The sequence below is a fragment of the Natator depressus genome, chromosome 8 (genome assembly GCF_965152275.1).
Source record: "Natator depressus isolate rNatDep1 chromosome 8, rNatDep2.hap1, whole genome shotgun sequence".
NCBI classification, from domain to species: Eukaryota; Metazoa; Chordata; order Testudines; family Cheloniidae; genus Natator; species Natator depressus.
Genome location: NC_134241.1, coordinates 102714778 through 102734960, shown reverse-complemented (window position 1 = coordinate 102734960; position 20183 = coordinate 102714778). Strand labels below are relative to the sequence as shown.

Sequence of the window (20183 nt, the reverse complement as noted above, 5' to 3'; positions counted from 1 at the left end):
AGAGGACTTACCTTTTGCGGGGCAAAAATTGTTTGCAGAGAGCACGGATGTCTCTTACACACCCTGAAGGACTCCCGTGCAACACTAAAGGCACTCGGAATCTATGTCCCTGCGAACAAAAAGAAATGGCAGATTTTATAACCAATGATTCCGTCCTGCCCCATACACCCAGCCTCAACGACATTATGACCAACGCCACAAGCAGCCCCAGACGAGACGCCGTCGGACGCAGGAGCAGTCTCCTATGTCTCAGCCACCCATTTCTAGGCAAACGTTTTGAAGTGTTGGTCGAGGACACGAGAACCCCACATTCTCCGATTCCAGAGTCCCCTCTAATTTCCAGCGCATATGGGGCCCGCCTTACACCCTTTTACCCAGTCTGGAGAACCATCACCTCAGGCAAGTGGGTTCTGGAAATTATACAGAAGGGCTATTCCATCCCCTTTCTTTCTATTCCACCTACCCACCCCCTTCCCCGTTCCTCTTCAGGGACCCATCTTACGAGTATCTATTACAGCAGGAAACAAACCATCTCCTGCAGTTAGGTGCTTTGGAACCAGTACCGGTTCAGCACGGGGGTCAGGGGTTTTACTCACATTACTTTCTCATTCTGAAGAAAACAGGCGGATGGAGGCCTATTCTGGACTTCCGCAAACTGAACAAGTTAGTGAGAACACAACGCTTCAAGATGGTAACCCTAGCAACCATAATTTTGGCATTGGAGAAAGGAGATTGGCTCTTGACCCTCGACCTACAGGACACTTACTTTCATGTCACTATCCACCTGGCGCACAGGCGATTCCTACGATTCACTCTGTGCATCCGATTGGATTACCAATACAAGGTACTTCTTTTTGGCCTCTCCATGGCTGCGAGGGTATTTTTCCAAAGTACCAGCTGTTGCAGCAGCACACCTTTGCAAGCAGGGTGTGACCATATTCCCCAAGATAGAAGACTGCCTGCTAAAAGCACCGAGACCAAAGCAGTCCACGCTACTCACACCACTTTAACCCTATTTACAAACCTAGGGTTACAAATCAACCTGCAGAAATCCACCCTGACCCTGTGGTGGAAAATTAACTACACGTTGTGTTTGAAATCAGAATTGCCTGAGGCTTTATTCAAGTATAAGTATACAGGGAGAGTCAGCCATAGCTGCTCTGCATCAGCAGAAAATACAGGAGTTTATATAGCTGAAAACCACAATTTGTTGAGCATACTTCCTTTAACAGCATTTTCCCTTATTTGGCATATAATGCAAGTTGTAACAGTAGATTTCCTTATTTGGGATATAGCAAAACAAGCTTTTCCTGTTATTGACAGGTTGTTCTTTGCAGTTAAGGGGTCTTTCCTAATTTTTAGCTGTTAGGGTTTCATTTCTTAAGCTGTGCTGTTGCAACTGCCCCACAATGGAATTTTCCTCAGCCCTTCTTATGCTTTTACACACACAGTTAGCTTGACCAAAGTTTTAGGCCTACTTGGGAAGTTTAGGCCTCCGGGATTTTTCCTCCACAACCCCAATCCAACAACTGGACTTTATAGGGGCACACGTCGACAGTAAGACACAGCCCACAAACGTCCGCCAGAACGTGCCTACAACTTCTCGGACACCTGTTGGCTACTACGTTTGTTGTAAAACATGCTAGGCTGCATATGGGATGCCTACAAATCTGGCTACGTACGATCTACATTCCTCACAGAGACTCAATCAACAGATGGCTTACAATGCCCAGCAGAGTGACAAACTTGCTCACATGGTGGACAAAACAAATGTCTGCTCAGGCGTTCCCTTCCAACAGGAAACTCCATCAGTCACTATAACCATGGATACCTCTCTGATAGGATGTGCGGCACGCTTGTCTGACAACGCCATCCAGGGCCTTTGGTCTCGAGAGGAGTCAAACCTCCACATAAATCTACTGGAGCTCTGGGTTGTTGGAAATGTCTGCCATCACTTTCTCCCCCTGATCTGCAGCAAAACTGGCCAGATTGTCACGGAGAACTTGGCAACTGTTTTATATAAATCGCCAAGGAGGGGCCCAACCTTACCTGCTCTGCAGTGAAGCAGTTCATTTCTGGCAATGGTGCATCTCCAACAAAATACACATCACAGCATTCTACCTACCTGGAAGCCAGAATGCCCCAGCAGATGACCTCAGCAGGAACTTCTCACGGATGCACGAGTGGGAACTGGACTGATGAATTCTGCAAACTGCATTCTGACAATGGGGATTCCCCTCAATAGATTTTTTTCGCCATGACCCACAATGCCAAATGCCCTCAGTACTGCTCCTGAGTGGAACTGGGACAGAACTCTCTGGGAGAGGCCTTCCTAATGAAATGGGAGGCCCCACTCCTGTATGCCTTCCCTCCAATCCCCCTGTTGAGCAGTGTCCTACACAAAATCAGACAAGACAAATCCCAGAGTCATCTTGATTGCACCAACATGGCCCAGACAAACATGGTTCCCATGTCTCGATCAGATAGCTGTCCGATCACCACGAACCCCTCCCCTCTTGAGTCATCTGCTGACGCAGGATGCCTCCATCACCCCAACATTTTAACACTTTGTCTCAAGGCGTGGTTAATCCATGGCTGACAGAACTCGAAACATGCTGTTCTAAGGAAATTGAAGACATTCTGCTAAACAGCGGATGTCTCTTCACAGACAAAACATATGCACACAAGTGGAAAAGATTCTCTATCTGATGCCAAGACAAGCAGATCACTCCAGAATCACTCCTACTATCCTTGATTACATACCGACACTAAAAAATGTGGCCTTTGGACTAGCTCACTCAGAGTGCACTTATCAGACACCACCACTTTTCACAACAAGGTGGACTGACTCACTGTTTTCACCCATCCACTGACTAAGCGCTTTCTCAAGGGTATAGAGACCACTTGTCCCACATTAAGGGACCAGACCCCTATGTGGGACCTCAGCCTTGTTCTCTGTGCCCTAATGGGCAAACCCTGTGAACCGCTAGTGATCTACTCGTTCCTACACTTATTGCTGAAGGTCGCTTTTCTAGTAGTTATCCCATCAGCACGAAGAGAGGGAGAGTTGGGTGCCCCAGTGGCACACCCACCTTATACCATATTCCTCAAGGACTAAGTCATCCTACACGCACACCCTAAATTCATACCCAGGGTCGCCGCCTCCTTCCGTCTCGATGAACCCATTTACTTACCTGTGTTCTTTCCCAAGCTGTACGCCAATAACAGGGATGTGTCCCTTCATACGCTAGACGTCTGCAGAGCAGTGGCGTTCTATATAGAGAGAACAGAAACGTTCAGAAAATTGTCCAGGCTATTTGTATCCACAACAGAATGATCAAGAGGCCAAACCATTTCCAAACAGAGACTTTCTAAATGGATCTCTAATTGTATCCAAATATGTTACCAAAATTACAATCTGCAAGTTCCTTCTGGACTTCGCACATACTCCACTAGAGCTATGTCCACATCCATAGCCTTTCTCAAGCATGAACCTGTCACTGACATTTGTAAAGCACCTACATGGGCATTGCCCCATACTTTCACCGAACATTATGCCCTGGAACAGCAGTCAGCTGCAGACGCTCACTTTGGACTGTCGGTGCTCTCCACCGTACATACATCAACTCTGAAGCCCCTCTCGTCCACCGAGGGGCACTGCTCTTCAGTCACCTAAAGTGGAGCACCCGCAGGGACATTCCTCGAAGATGAAGAGAAGGTTAGTCACCTTGTGCAGTAACTGAAGCTCTTGGAGATGGTTGTCCCTGTGGGTGCTCCACTACCCACTCTCCTCCCCTCTACTTTGGAGTTTCAGCTCCATCCTCTGGGATAAAAAAGGAACTGGGTGGTGGTTGGCTGCACACGCGAGGTAACTGCTTGGAGTGGTGCGAGAGTGGCTGCTGCATGTGCGCGACCAGCCGGGGCACTGCTACCACAAGTCTCCGACTAGAAGCCCAGAGTGCAAAGACACTTAAAGTGGAGCACTCACAAGGACAACCGTCTCGAAGAATCAGTTACTGCACAAGGTGAATAACTGTCTTAATTTTGACAATAGTATTGGTTTGTTCCTGGATGGAAATGGTAGAATTATCAATAAATAACGCACAAAAGTCAGAAGTGTTAAATAAAGATTTCTGCTATGCCTTTGTGGAAAAAACAGATGATGCAGTCTCATCATATGGTGGTAATAACATATTTCCATTCCACTTGTATCTCTGGAGTGTGATAAATAGTAACTATTAAAGTTAGACGTTTTAAAATCAGCAGGTCTAGATAACTTGTATCCAAGAGTTTTAAAAGAGCTCACAGAGGTGCCTGCTGGACCACTAATGTAGATTTTCAGTTTGTCTTGGAACACTGGGCAAGTTCCAGAAGACAGGACGAAAGCTAATGTTGTGCCAGCTTTCAAAAAGGATGAACAGGATGACCTGGGTAGTTATAGGTCTTGTCAGCCTGACATTGATCCTGGGCAAGATAATGGACTATCTGAATTGGGACTCAATTAATAAAAAATTAAAGGAGGGTAATTAATGAAAATCAACATGTGCTTATGGGAAATAGATCCTAACTAACTTGATATCTCTTTTTGGTGAGGTTACAAGTTTGGTTGATAAAAGTAATAGTATTGAAGTAATATACTTAAACTTCTGAAAGGCATTTGACTTGGTTCCTCACGACATTTGGATTAAAAAAGTAGAACAACATAAGATTAACATGTGTGACAAAGTTCCTCCTATACGTTGGTGGGTCTTGCGCTTATTGGCAGATTTGCTCGCCTTGGAGCTTTATGGTAGCCCTTAGTTTGGCCGTTTTCGTGAACCCACAGTCCAGGTCAACTTCTGTGTCTGACCAGGAGTTGGGAGGATTTGGGGGGAACTCGGGCCCGCCCTCTACTCCGGGTTCCAGCCCAGGGCCCTGTGGTATGCAGCTGTTTAGAGTGCCTCCTGGAACAGCTGTGCGACAGCTACAACTCCCTGGGCTAGTTCCCCATGGCCTCCTCCCAACACCTTCTTTATCCTCACCATAGGACCTTCCTCCTGGTGTCTGATAATGATTGTACTCCTCAGTCCTCCAACAGTATGCGTTTTCACTCTCAGCTCCTAGCGCCTCCTTCTCCTGGCTCCTTACATGCACACCACAAACTGAAGTGAGCTCCTTCTTAAACCCAGGTGCCTTGATTAGCCTGCCTTAATGGATTCTAACAGCTTCTTGATTGGCTGCAGGTGTTCTAATCAGCCTGTCTTAATTGTCTCCAGAAGGTTCCTGATTGTTCTGGAACCTTCCCTGTTACCTTACCCAGGGAAAAGGGACCTACTTAACCTGGGGCTAATATATCTGCCTTCTGTTACTTTCCTGTAGCCATTCTGCCTGACCCTGTCTCACATGGCACATATTAAATGCATTAAAAATTGGCTAACCGATAGGTCTCAAAATGTAACTATAAACGTGAAATCATCACTGTGCGGGTGTTTCCAGAGGGATTGTTTCTTGGCGCTATGCTATTTAACGTTTTTACCAATGACCTGGAAAAAAACACAATCATCACTAATAAATTCACAGAAGACACAGCAGTTGGGAGAGTGGTAAACAATGAAGAAGACAGGTCACTGATTCAGAAAAATCTGGATCACTTGGTAAACCCGGCACAAGTAAACAATATGTGTTTTAATATGGCTTAATATAAATGGAGACCTCTAGGAACAAAGAATGTAGGCCATAGTCATAGAATGGGGGAGACTGACTCTGAAAAAGATGTTGGGGTTGTGGTGGATAATCAGCTGAATATGAGCTCTCAGTGTGATGCCGTGACCAAAAGAACTAATCTGATCCTGGGATTCATAAGCAAGGGAATCTTGAGTAGGAGTGTAGATGCTTTTACCTGTTTTGGCATTGGTGCGACCACTGCTGGAATACTGTGCCCAGGTCTGGTGTTGATAATTCAAGAAGAAAGTTGATAAATTGGAGACAGTTCATAGAAGAGCCACAGGAATGATTATGGATTAGAAAACCATTGCCTATACCCTGCATTTGGTTAAGCATTGTATTATGTTATTAGCTTTAGCAAAGCTTTTGACACGGTCTCCCACAGTATTCTTGTCAGCAAGTTAAAGAAGTATGGGCTGGATGAATGCACTATAAGGTGGGTAGAAAGCTGGCTAGATTGTCGGGCTCAACGGGTAGTGATCAATGGCTCCATGTCTAGTTGGCAGCCGGTGTCAAGTGGAGTGCCCCAGGGGTCGGTCCTGGGGCCGGTTTTGTTCAATATCTTCATAAATGATCTGGAGGATGGTGTGGATTGCGCACTCAGCAAATTTGCAGATGATACTAAACTGGGAGGAGTGGTAGATATGCTGGAGGGGAGGGATAGGATACAGAAGGACCTAGACAAATTGGAGGATTGGGCCAAAAGAAATCTGATGAGGTTCAATAAGGATAAGTGCAGGGTCCTGCACTTAGGATGGAAGAATCCAATGCACCGCTACAGACTAGGGACCGAATGGCTAGGCAGCAGTTCTGCGGAAAAGGACCTAGGGGTGACAGTGGATGAGAAGCTGGATATGAGTCAACAGTGTGCCCTTGTTGCCAAGAAGGCCAATGGCATTTTGGGATGTATAAGTAGGGGCATAGCCAGCAGATCGAGGGACGTGATCGTTCCCCTCTATTCGACACTGGTGAGGCCTCATCTGGAGTACTGTGTCCAGTTTTGGGCCCCACACTACAAGAAGGATGTGGATAAATTGGAGAGAGTCCAGCGAAGGGCAACAAAAATGATTAGGGATCTAGAGCACATGACTTATGAGGAGAGGCTGAGGGAGCTGGGATTGTTTAGTCTGCAGAAGAGAAGAATGAGGGGGGATTTGATAGCTGCTTTCAACTACCTGAAAGGGGGTTCCAAAGAGGATGGCTCTAGACTGTTCTCAATGGTAGCAGATGACAGAACGAGGAGTAATGGTCTCAAGTTGCAATGGGGGAGGTTTAGATTGGATATTAGGAAAAACTTTTTCACTAAGAGGGTGGTGAAACACTGGAATGCGTTACCTAGGGAGGTGGTAGAATCTCTTTCCTTAGAGGTTTTTAAGGTCAGGCTTGACAAAGCCCTGGCTGGGATGATTTAACTGGGAATTGGTCCTGCTTCGAGCAGGGGGTTGGACTAGATGACCTTCTGGGGTCCCTTCCAACCCTGATATTCTATGATTCTATGTAACCTATAATTCATAAAACTGGTAAAAAGTTAAAATCATGTTTTTGTTTTCAAAGGAAAGCAACTGCTTCCTTTATCCAGCAGTGTGCACAGTGGAGTGGGACAATCAGTATGGCAGCCAGCTGGAGAAACCTCAAACCTGGTCCGCATGAGAAACCAGTCCCTGGGACAATCTGCTCCTTCTCTGACTGCTGGTTTGGTGAGTCTGATGATAATTTCTGTGTTCTATTTTCCAAATAAAACTACCTAGTGAAAAGTTATTTGATCCTGTTCTTCAACTACTTTTCTATTAGGCTAACTCAACCCTTTATCATGATTAGAACTGGCTGGAAAATGGAACTTTTAGCTTGCTTTGGGCAGCTGTCTCCTGGGAATGCCCTGTTTCCCAGTCAGCCAGCTCCCTTGGGGGTTGGACAGCATGGGGTGACAGCTGCTCAGGGTTCTGGGGCAGCCTGGGCTGGCAGGAAACCATGCAAGCTGACTGGCTGGGCATCTTTCCTGGCTGCCTGTCTTGCTTCCATCAAAAGTTGCCACAGAATTGACATGTTCCCGTGGAATGTTTTGATTCCATTGAATCTGCATTGTCCTGCTGAAAAGTCTGTCAGAAAATTTTTGACCAGCTCTAGTCGTAATTGCCTTTGATACAGCTCTTTCTGAAATGGAGACCTTTAGGTCTTGATGTTCCTTTCTTCTTAAGTACTGTAATTGACAAAGCATCAGGAAAAAAGTCAAAAGCACAAGACTGGGGAGGAGAAGATGAAAATTATCCTTAGATTTCCATTTTGTGATATATATTAAATAGCTATCCTGCACTTTGGAACACACAGATTGGTAGGCTTTATTCCCATTTCCAGAGAGCGTTTACATGGGTAATGTGTGTTTATGTAGGTCACACAAGATAGAATTTTGGTGTCACAATCTCATTGTTTTTCTCAGGTTGTTATATAACTTGGTAATATATAGCAAGTTGGTTTGTTGGTTTAGTAAAAAGACACACTCAGGCTTTCCATCCAAAAGTTTAAGCTGGCTCAGTGCCTGCCGTTCTTCCTGATCCAGACAACAGGCAGGACTCCTGGTTTTATGAGGGCCCCAATCCTTAGGACAGGGTTGGAAGGACTGAACCTGCCAGAACATATTGTAGGGCAGAGGTGGGCAAAGTATGGTCCGCGGGCCACATCTGGGCTGCGGGACCCTCCTGCCCAGCCCCTGAGCTCCTAGCCCGGGAGGCTGGCCCCTGCCCTGTTGTTTCCGCTCCCCTGCAGCTTCAGCTCATTGCGCTGCGAGCGCAGCGCTCTGGGCAGCGGGGCTGCGAGCTCTTGCCGGGCAGCACAGCTGCAGAGCCGTGACCTGACCCAGTGCTCTGTGCTGCACAGTGGCATGGTTGGCCCCAGCTAGGCAGCATAGCTGCCTGTCCTGGCGCTCTTGGCAGCACGGCTATAGCACCGCCAGCCATCGGTGCTCCAGGCAGCATGGCGGGGGGGTTGGATAGAGGGCAGGGGAGTTCGGGGTGGTGGTCAGGGGGCGGGGGTATGGATAGGGATCAGAGCAGTCAGAGGGCGGGGAACAGAGGGGGGTTGAATGGGGGCAGGAATCCCGGGGAGGGGGGGCAGTCCGGAATGAGGGCGGGGGGTTGGATGGGGCAGCGGGGGGCAGTTAGGGGACAGGGTGGGGTAGATGGAGCAGGGATCCCGGGAGGGCTATCAGGGGACAGGGAACAGGAGGGTTTGGATGGGGCAGGAGTCCCAGGGGGGGCCATCAGGGGGCGAGAAGCAGTGGGGTCAGACAGGGGGCTGGGCCGTGCCTGGCTGTTTGGGGAGGCACAGCCTCCCCCATCTGGCCCTCCATACAATTTCGGAAACCCAATGTGGCCCTCAGGCCAAAAAGTTTGCCCGCCCCTGTTGTAGGGTGATGTCTCATAAGCTTGTTAGCATGCGTGTAGATTCTTTCATTGTTTTTAATTTTTTTCTTCTCTGTAATGAGTTTAACATTAAGAATAAAATAGACTTGCATAGGAAGTGCTGCATTGTAACTGACAATCACTCTGTTATCAGTCTCGGAAGAGAAGAAGCAAGCAGGTCAGTTTAGGCAGACTGTCTTTGCTGGAAAATACCAATGAAGAAAGGGAACTGTAGAGGATGGGAATACCCAGGTCAAAATGAGGAGAGATGCGGGTCTTCACCTAGAAAGGCAATGGCTGGGGAGCTGGAAGTCAAGAATGGGTGCTCTTGCTGAACCACAGGGGGGAATACAGGTGCTGTTGCCCTGAATTGTTACAAAAGCCAAATCCTAAACTGAGTTAAAGGATTCAACATAAACGCATAACTTGTCAGCTCTGGGAATGGTCAAGTTTTGGCAATTCAGACATATATTAGTGTCTTATAATTTTGTTTTGGAAATAACAGATGTCTGGCCTCAAATGGACCGTTGAAAATGAAATTTAAATCTTTAAAGAACAAAAATTGATGCATTTGCATAATTGCTAATTTTGGTTTTAAAATGAAGTGTTTGCTCATCATACATAGTTTTAATCTGTCTATGTACATTAGTTGTGTCAATGGACTGACATATTTGTGATTTGGCTTAATTGTACTCTGTTTTAGTTCGGTGGCTGTCTGCAGGCCTGGTTCTACCAGTTTTGGTTAGATATATAATCTTCCCAGGGGTTTGACTTGACTGTTAACAAAACGAAGAAAAAATGTTTTGACTTGTATCTTGGCACCCAACTGCTCATTTCAGGAGGATTTAAAAAGTATATTAAATACTTTAAAATAAAGGTTGACCTTCCTCTAGAACAAGGCAGATACGTTTCAGATTAGTTTTATATCATGCGCTAATGAAATTGGACAATTTTATAAATAAAAAAATACCGTGAAGGTACTTAGTTTGGACTGCTGCTTTGTTAGGGTTTTGATGATAAACTGTTGAGTTAGTGGATGTAACTTTTATACTATTTAATGGGTTCCAGACATGCTAACTCATAACCTCTTCCTGCTACATAGTGACATGATAAATTTGTACTTTTTGGCTCTATTGGTGCTTTCTGTAGTACTTATTGAAAGACTAAAAAAGCAAATTGGTTACCAAGGGCTCTTCTAAAGGTGTGGTTGACAAAAATGTTAGTGCTGCGGACCCTTTAGAGAGATTCTAAAACTTGGTGGCTCACCACAACCAAATACCATTTTTTGGCACACTCGGGACACTAAATCTAGAAGTTCAGGATGCTAGCTTCAAGAGGCACACTAGAGTTCGAATGGTTTTGTGACTTTATTCAACTGCATACAGTTTGTTTAATTGTATAAATGGATCTCATCCAGATTTTTAGAACTATGATCTTTAAAAAGGGATTTTTTTGTGTTTGGACGTAGCTAAGATTTTAGTGGGAAGAATGGTCCTGTTTTGAACTGCATAGTTGCACAATGTTTGTTTGACTCTCTGATAGAGCCAGACAGAAGGGCATTTTCCAAGTTGAAACGATTTCTGTGTTTAGTTTTCACAGAAATCATTGCTGAAAACCAGACTCAGAGAGAGAATGAAGTGAATGGAAGCAACACTTTCACAGCTTCATCACTAAATTATTTGTAGTCTCCTTTTAAGAGAAATCGAGAATTCCTGGTTTGTTAAATTTGAAAACTTTGGTCTTCGTTTTGTGAACACTAAACAGTTCTAAGACATTTTCTCGAGGTGAGATAGTTAAGGTTGGAATAGAGTCAGCTGTTAGTGAGAATGGGTTTTGAATCCAGTCAGTATCTGGAGATTTGTATTCAACTCCAGGAAAATAATAATGAAAATGGGAATACAATCCAGACAAATGAGTTAATATTTGGTCTTCAATAGTGACTTTTAATTCACTTGAATTCTGTTTTTTTAAAAAGTCTGATAACACTGGATCTCAGTAATTTCCTTTTCTATGTGACCTCTTTAAAGACAAACCTTCCTGAATCCCCCAATTTTCTTTCATATTTATATATTTATATTTTTACTTTGAAGTTTTAGGTTCAGTGCATTCATTTGGACAAATATGTCCACCAGGTAAGTTAACACAGTCAGGAAGTCCACATTGTACATATAATCTGCAAAGTCTGTTTTCCCAAAGAAGAAAATTCTGATTGTGGGTGTCAATTCAGAGACATGTTGTAACACACTTACCACATGCCAGTTTCTCGAGTTCAATGTGAAACAGAAGCTGAGTGTGGTCAGAGCCCATGTCTTCGCACAGCATATTAAAACACTGTGTACACACTGCCAGGGATTTTTATAAAATTAACAGGTTTAAGAACACTGTTGAGGGCCTCATGTACTTCAGGTTGCAACATCTTTCTTTCCAAAGCTTGGCAATGAATCATTGTGTGTCCAAATGGCTGCCTGTGTCACTTCATTCATGCAGCAGCCCCACTCTTCTTTCCAGTCCTGGTTGCTACCCCAACAGTGCACAGTTCCACATGCACATCCCAGTTAAGATCTTCACCCACTATGGATTTATCCACGACCTTGAATATTTCCTCACCAGTTGTTTGGATTGGTATTTATTTGAAAAATAAGAGTTCAACTATTGTGCCTGCTTTGACAAGTTTTATATAACAGAAGCTGAGCCATTTTGGCTATGTCTGTAGATTCATCAAGCTGCAGTGCAAAATATTGACTCTTTTTAACTTGTTTTATCAACTAGTCCTGGACCTTTTTTCCAAGATTAATCAGTGCATCGACGGATGATATTTGATATAGGACTGGTTTTCAGTGCCGTGGCTGCTTATTCCCTATCATAATTCTACCCGTCTATTGCTGATGGAAATAGAAGGGTTTCACCAATGTTGTGTGCTTGTTTACATTTTGCATTTCACATGGTCACAACATAACATGCTTGTAGGGCTTTTTGAGGAACAGTTGCTTCTTCAGACATAACTTTTGTTTTGCTGCTTCAGTTCTTCTTGTTTCCAGGCTCTGGTTTACGAATTCTGGGTGTTTAGTTTCTAAAGGCCTTACTAGTTTCCCTGGCCTCATACTTCAATTTACTAAGATTTGAAAACAAATGACACATTGTGGCTATGGACTTGTTACAGTAATATCAAGACCTGGAAAATCCAAACATTAGGTGGTGGTGTCATATTGTCTACTTTTCTGTTTAACGTTATTAAAATCCTTTTTGTCTTCAGCTGAGGTTAGCTACATGTAGGCTTAGCAGTTGGAAAAATTGTTCCATTATAAACAAGATGCACATGTCTCTCCCTCTGCACCCTTCCCCTATCTCCTTATGTTGGTGCTGCTGCTTTTGGTACTAGGAGCCTCTTTGTTCTCTGCTCCAGCAGGGGATTTTAGCTGAGACTTTTTGCTGAAGGCTACCTGCATAAGATGCAGACCCATAGATAAGACTCCAGTGTTTTTTTTAAGCCTACTTTAATAGTCTTTTAATTAGGAAACTCCCCTGCCCTTCACCCCTCCCTCCAAAACAATTGATATTGTTAAAGGCATGTCCATTAAATTTTTTCCCAAATGCTTTTGGCTCTCCTATGAACCCTTTGTGATTCCCCAGGGAAGCCATGGTTCACAGTTTGGGAAGCACTGTTCTACAGTCAACTTTTTGACTTAAAGGAATGGAGTTCAGCTGTAATGCTGAAATTTTAATAGTTGCATCAATATGTGCTGTAGTTCTCAGGCAGATACATATGGTCACACTCTATTTTCATTGCTCTATAGTAACTTACATTGAGGTCAGTTAAGGATAGAGATTCAGATGTAAAGCCATGACTCTGAATTTTCTTGCTTTTGTTGGTTTAAATCAGAACTTTTAAAATTATTTTAACAGTTGTTAGTATTCAGTTTTATACTGAGTTGGGTTCCAAAACAATGACTAATAGCTTGTGGCAAGATGAACACCTAATTATATGCAATGAATTCTGGGACTTTGAACGACTTAGACGTTTGGAGCTGTTTTAGTATGCTTGTGGTTTTGGAAGATGTTTTACAAATTTCAACAGGAAAAGGATCCTTGCCAGGAGAATTAATCACTGCTGAAAAATAGCTCTGAAAAGAGATGGATAAATAGAGTAGTATAATGTCAATATTAATATATCTGTTGATTCTCAGAGTTTGAACTTTTGTAATGATATATATGCCATTTCACAACTGTTCATTATATGTTTCCATAAAATAGATAGAACAGGAAAAGAAAACGGCAATCTAGTGCCAAAAAGGTGGAATATTGAAAACAGTCATCTTTACTGCATGCACTTGAACGGTTTGTTTCTGCTCCCACTCATTTGACAATCTGGACTTGGTTTTCCTCTGGTGTTTGAATTTTCTAGGTGGAGTAACCTGTCATGGGCCTTGTCAGGGTTCCTTCTCCACTCTGAACTCTAGGGTACAGATGTGGGGACCTGCATGAAAGACCCCCTAAGCTTATTTTTACCAGCTTAGGTTAAAAACTTCCCCAAGGTACAAACTTTGCCTTATCCTTGAACAGTATGCTGCCACCACCAACCGTTTTAAACAAAGAACAGGGAAAAAGACCACTTGGAGACATCTTTCCCCCCAAAATATCCCCCCAGGCCCTACACCCCCTTTCCTGGGGAAGGCTTGATGATAATCCTCACCAATTTGTACAGGTGAACACAGACCCAAACCCTTGGATCTTAAGAACAATGAAAAATCAATCAGGTTCTTAAAAAAAAGAATTTTAATTCAAGAAAAGGTAAAAGAATCACCTCTGTAAAATCAGGATGGGAAACACTTTACAGGGCATTCAGATTCAAAACACAGAGGATCCCCCCTGGGCAAAACCTTAAAGTTACAGAAAAGAGGAATAAACCTCCCTCTTAACACAGGGAAAATTCACATAAAACAAAAGATAAACTAATCCGCCTTGCCTGGCTTACCTATACTGGTTGTAATATTGGAGACTTAGATTAGGATGGGTTGGAGAAAATGGATTTCTGCCTGGCCTCTCAGTCCCAAGAGAACAACATGTAAACAAAGAGCACAAAACAAAAGCTTCCCCCTCCCCACCCATATTTGAAAGTGTCTTCTCCCCTTATTGGTTCTTTGGGTCAGGTGCCTGCCAGGTTAGCTGAGCTTCTTAACCCTTTACAGGTAACAGGATGTTTCCTCTGGCCATGAGGGATTTTATAGCACTGTATACAGAAAGGTGGTGACCCTGTCAAATATAAAGGGAAGGCCTCCAAAAGTTTTCTTTTTTTTCTTTTTCTCCCTTTCCAGCGGCACTACTTCTACTCCTGTGCTTCAGTTGCTATCTCTTAGATTTTTGAACACATTCATGAAGTAAATTGATCAAGTAACCATAACAAACCTGCAGAGACTGGAGTGCAGCCTTTTAAACAAATAAGACTGAAGACTAAGTTGCATATGAATATTAGCTCATAAAAGTCTAGGAGTGTTCTAGATTGTCAGAAACCCAATTTACAGGTAGGGTAAAATGTTTTTGCATTTACATATGTGGCAATCTGGATCCATGGGCTTCAAGTAGCACAACCCATTGGATCCTTGACTCTGGGAGGGAAAAGCCTGTACAGACTGACAGTGCTCATACTCGCCTCCAGAGGGAGCCCAGCATTGGCACATGTCAATCAAGCCTCTTGTGCCTTTTAAATGTACTGTTTGTAAGGACTTCCAGGTGGTGACCTCACTCCATTCTTCTGCTGAATCCCTTTAACTCTTCTAGCCATAAGGTAGCTATGGCTCTATTAGAGTGACCATGAGTCCTGCAGGTGGGGAACACCCTGGAGCGTTTTACAGACATTAGAGGACTTTACCACTTAGCTGTGATAGTTAAGGAAAACTTGACCTTTTTGACATGCTTTCTGATAAGTCTGAGGGAGTCTAGGTGAGTTTTATTTACAACTTGCAGGTTCTAAGTTAGCAGTATGAATTCAGGAAAAGAACTTAGGCATTATTGTGGAAAACTCAATGGAGACCTGTGTTCAATATGTTGTAAAAAAAAAAAAAAAAAGCAAACAATAAGTTAGTACGTTTAAGCAATGAGTTGGAGAATAATACATAAACTATTATAAAGCAATTACATAAATCCGTGGTTTGCTTTCAAAAGATATTGCAGAATTAATTTGGATTAGCTAGTGAGAATGTTAGAGGGTGGAAAACTTCTCCTTGAGTGTGTGGGGGGAAAAAAATGAAACTGTAATGAAATTTACTTTTATGAAAGAGTTCAATAAAAGGGGACATGATCAAAATATACAAAATGAATAGATCATGGGCTTGTCTTTTTTGTCTCATAACACAAGAACCAAGGGAAAATCCTTTCAAACAATGAGTTATTACACAGTGGAATTCATTGAACAGGATGTTGGTTGGACTACGAACTTGACAAAATTCATGGATGTTTAAGTAGATAACGGGGAAAAAAAGAGCATGAGGGAGTTTGGAATGAATATAAAATCTCAAGCTTTAGGGCTTAAACTAATTCTTAGACTGTTAGAGGTTAGAATGAGACCTTCATGGGGGCAGATGACCCCATGTGACCCTATTTCAGGGTTTTTTGCACCTTCTTCTGAAGTATTTGGCCACTGTCAGAGACAAAGTTCTGGACTACCATTTTCGTGCCAAATGTGAGAAGAGCAGATGTCTTAAGATTCATAAAGAGCCCTTCAAGCACTGTCTGCCCCTCCTCATGGAAAAGAAATATCTGACAGCAAATGTTGCATCTTGGGTAAAATGCAGTCGCCTGAGAGAAGTTTCCCTTTCAGTGTATCGGATACTAAGATGGTCCCAGAATAAGAGCAATAGATGATCCCATCTTCTGGGTCAGATAAAGGACAATGATCCGAGGAGGAGGAATTACTTTGAAAGGGCCTGTCAGTAGAAAGATAGTGGCTTCTGTGAAGAACCTTTGAATCCGTGGGTTTTTTTCTGCTCTCTGTTGGCTTGGTATAAAACATATAAGCAGACTGAAGCTTGTAGATGACTGCAAAACTTTAGCAGAATCATGGAGGCCAATGATCATAGAATCATAGGACTGGAAGGGAACTCCAGGGGTCATCTAGTCTAGTCCCCTGCACTCATGGCAGGACTAAGTATTATCTAGACCCTGACAAGTGTTTTTCCTGACCTGCTCTTAAAAATCCCCTATAATGGAGATTCTGCAATCTCCCTAGGCAATTTATTCCAGTGCTTAACCACCCTGCGAGGAAGTTTGTCCTAACGTACAACCTTAAACCTCCCTTGCTGCAATTTAAGCCCACTGCTTCTTGTCCTATCCTCAGAGGTTGAGAAGAAGAATTTTTCTTCCCTCCTCCTTGTAACAACCTTTTATGTACTTGCAAACTGTTATGTCACCTCTGTCTTCTCTTTTCCAGACTAAAGAAACGCAATTTTTTCAATCTTCCCTCATAGGTCATGTTTTCTAGACCTTCAGTCATTTTTGTCGCTCTTCTCTAGACTTTCTCCAGTTTGTCCACATCTTTCCTGAAATGTGGTGCCCAGAACTGGACACAATACTCCAGCTGAGGCCTAATCAGCGCGGAGTAGAGCGGAAGAATTACTTCTCGTGTCTTGCTTACAAGACTCCTGCTAATACATTCCAGAATGATGTTTGCTTTTTTTGCAACACTGTTGAGTTATGTTCAGCTTGTGGTCCACTATAACTCCCAGATACCTTTCTGCAGTACTCCTTCCAACCAAGCTGTGGTTCCAACCAATCTTCCTTTACTATTGTGGGATAACTCACATGACTGGAGTACTGTCATGGATGGATATAAACTGTTCAGGAAGGACAGGCAGGGCAGAAAAGGTGGGGGAGTTGCATTGTATGTAAGAGAGCGGTATGACTGGTCAGAGCTCCAGTATGAAACTGCAGAAAAACCTGAGAGTCTCTGGATTAAGTTTAGAAGCATGAGCAACAAGGGTGATGTCGTGGTGGGAGTCTGCTATAGACCAGCGGACCAGGGGGATGAGGTGGACGAGGCTTTCTTCCGGCAACTAACGGAAGTTACTAGATCGCAGGCCCTGGTTCTCATCTTCAATCGCCCTGATATCTGCTGGGAGAGCAATACAGCGGTGCACAGACAACCCAGGAAGTTTTTGGAAAGTGTAGGGGACAATTTCCTGGTGCAAGTGCTGGAGGAACCAACTAGGGGCAGAGCTCTTCTTGACCTGCGGCTCACAAACCGGGAAGAATTAGTACGGGAAGCAAAAGTGGATGGGAACCTGGGAGGCAGTGACCATGAGATGGTCGAGTTGAGGATCCTGACACAAGGAAGAAAGGAGAGCAGCAAAATATGGACCCTGGACTTAGAAAAGCAGACTTCGACAAACTCAGGGAACTGATGGGCAGGATCCCCTGGGAGAGTAACATGAGGGGGAAAGGAGTCCAGGAGAGCTGGCTGTATTTTAAAGAATCCTCATTGAGGTTACAGGGACAAACCATCCCGATGTGTAGAAAGAATAGTAAATATGGCAGGTGACCAGCTTGGCTTAACAGTGAAATCCTTGCTGATCTTAAACACAAAAAAGAAGCTTACAAGAAGAGGAAGATTGGACAAATGACCAGGGAAGAGAATAAAAATATTGCTCGGGCATGCAGGAGTGAAATCAGGAAGGCCAAATCATGCCTGGAGTTGCAGCGAGCAAGAGATGTTAAGAGTAACAAGAAGGGTTTCTTCAGGTATGTTAGCAACAAGAAGAAAGCCAAGGAAAGCGTGGGCCCCTTCCTGAATGAGGGAGGCAACCTAGTGACAGAGGATGTGGAAAAAGCTAATGTACTCAATGCTTTTTTTGCCTCTGTTTTCACGAACAAGGTCAGCTCCCAGACTGCTGCACTGGGCAGCAGAGCATGGGGAGGAGGTGACCAGCCCTCTGTGGAAAAAGAAGTGGTTCGGGACTATTTAGAAAAGCTGGACGAGCACAAGTCCCTGGGGCCGGATGCGCTGCATCCGAGAGTGCTGAAGGAGTTGGCGGATGTGATTGCAGAGCCATTGGCCATTATCTTTGAAAACTCATGGCGATCGGGGGAGGTCCCGGATGACTGGAAAAGGCTAATGTAGTGCCCATCTTTAAAAAAGGGAAGGAGGAGGATCCGGGGAACTACAGGCCAGTCAGCTTCACCTCAGTCCCTGGAAAAATTGTGGAGCAGGTCCTCAAGGAATCAATTCTGAAGCACTTAGAGGAGAGGAAAGCGATCAGGAACAGTCAGCATGGATTCACCAAGGGCAAGTCATGCCTGACTAATCTAATTGCCTTCTATGACGAGATAACTGGCTCTGTGGATGAGGGGAAAGCGGTGGATGTGGTGTTCTTTGACTTTAGCAAAGCTTTTGACACTGTCTCCCACAGTACTCTTGCCAGCAAGTTAAAGTAGTATGGGCTGGATGAATGGACTATAAGGTGGATAGAAAGCTGGCTAGATCGTCGGGCTCAACCAGTAGTGATCAATGGCTCCATGACTAGTATCAAGTGGAGTGCCCCAAAGGTTGGTCCTGGGGCTGGGTTTGTTCAATATCTTAATTAAGGATCTGGAGGATGGCGTGGACTGCACCCTCAGCAAGTTTGCAGATGACACTAAACTGGGAGAAGAGGTAGCTGCTTTCAACTACCTGAAAGGGGGTTCCAAAGAGGATGGCTCTAGACTGTTCTCAGTGGTAGCGGATGACAGAACGAGGAGTAATGGTCTCAAGTTGCAGTGGGGGAGGTTTAGGTTGGATATTAGGAAAAACCTTTTTCACTAGGAGGGTGGTGAAACACTGGAATGCGTTACCTAGGGAGGTGGTGGAATCTCCTTCCTTTGAGGTTTTTAAGGTCAGGCTTGACAAAGCCCTGGCTGGGATTATTTATTTGGGGATTGGTCCTGCTTTGAGCAGGGGGTTGGACTAGGTGACCACTCTGATATTCCAACTCTGATATTCTACGATTCTATGATTCTTTTCTGGGCTAAGCACTTTTGTTCACATGCAGTGCGATATACCACATTATTTGGATGATATCCAGAGTCATGGTCTTGACTGCATTAGTTAAAATATCTTTGACTGAAAAAATATACTGTAGATAGGATTAATTCTCCAAGGCCAGAGTAACAACTCTTCCTTTTAGAAGCAGTCTGCTCTTTGGAGAAGTTAAAAATGATCCAGTAATCTATCCACTTCTTAGAACTATGGTCTCCCTATTACAGGCCTATGAGTTGGAGCTCTATTTTGTATTTTAAAAGGAACAACATATTTAGTGTCTTGAGTCTATTGGCCTTGGAAAAAGTGAGTCAGTTCGCTTTCAGCTACCTTCATTCCCAAAGACCTGACTTCAAGCTTTTTTCTAGTTTTGAGCAGTCAGCTAGAAGGTGCAAGGGTCCAGATGCAGAGCCCTCACAGCAGGGGAAGCTGAGAGACTCCTTACATGCCTGACTCCAGACAACATTGGACCATTAGGTCCAAGACACAAATGTACTCCAATAAAATTCCCCAGCCATGAATGTGGATAATTGCACAGAGCTATGCAGATGGGATAGTGAGGGGATGGTTGGAATGGTAAGCTCAGTGGAATTTGAGGTTGGGACTGCTGGTAGGGTGACCAGATGTCCCGATTTTTGGGTCTTTCTTATGTAGACTTCTATTACCCCACCACCCTCTGTCCCGATTTTTCATACTTGCTGTCTAGTCACCCTAGCTGCTGGAAGTCTGACGACATCTGTAGTGGGGCAGAATTAAGGTTGTAGTTTATTCTCTGATGTACGGTCATGTGGTGTGCATTTTTGGTGGAGGAGAGGGTATGTATCATGGTTTGCCTTAAGTTTTCATTTTCTTGCTTTCTAGGTTTTATTTTACGTATGTCATGTATATAGCCCAACGTTAACTGACACACAACACTGTTTTTGTGTATTAATATCGATAAGTACTCAAAACAGTATACAAAAATGGTACTGGAGAGTATTATTGGCTCTGCTCTCTGACAGCTGAAGCAGAACTCTTCATTATTACAGAATGGTCTATTTCAGAATTGTATTAATTTCTTGCGACTGAATAAATGTGTATGG

The 20183-nt window shown here is 43.9% G+C and overlaps 1 protein-coding gene across 5 annotated transcripts in view; it reads left to right on the top strand.

Annotated features, from left to right (window-relative positions):
* Positions 1-20183, top strand: part of MAST2 (microtubule associated serine/threonine kinase 2) — a 379580-nt gene that overhangs the window by 51146 nt on the left and 308251 nt on the right. For all 5 annotated transcript variants that reach the window (XM_074961832.1, XM_074961828.1, XM_074961827.1 and 2 more), the window contains one exon: positions 7258-7400. In XM_074961832.1, coding sequence (XP_074817933.1) covers positions 7258-7400 — 143 coding nt within the window. The remainder of the gene's footprint in view (positions 1-7257; positions 7401-20183) is intronic.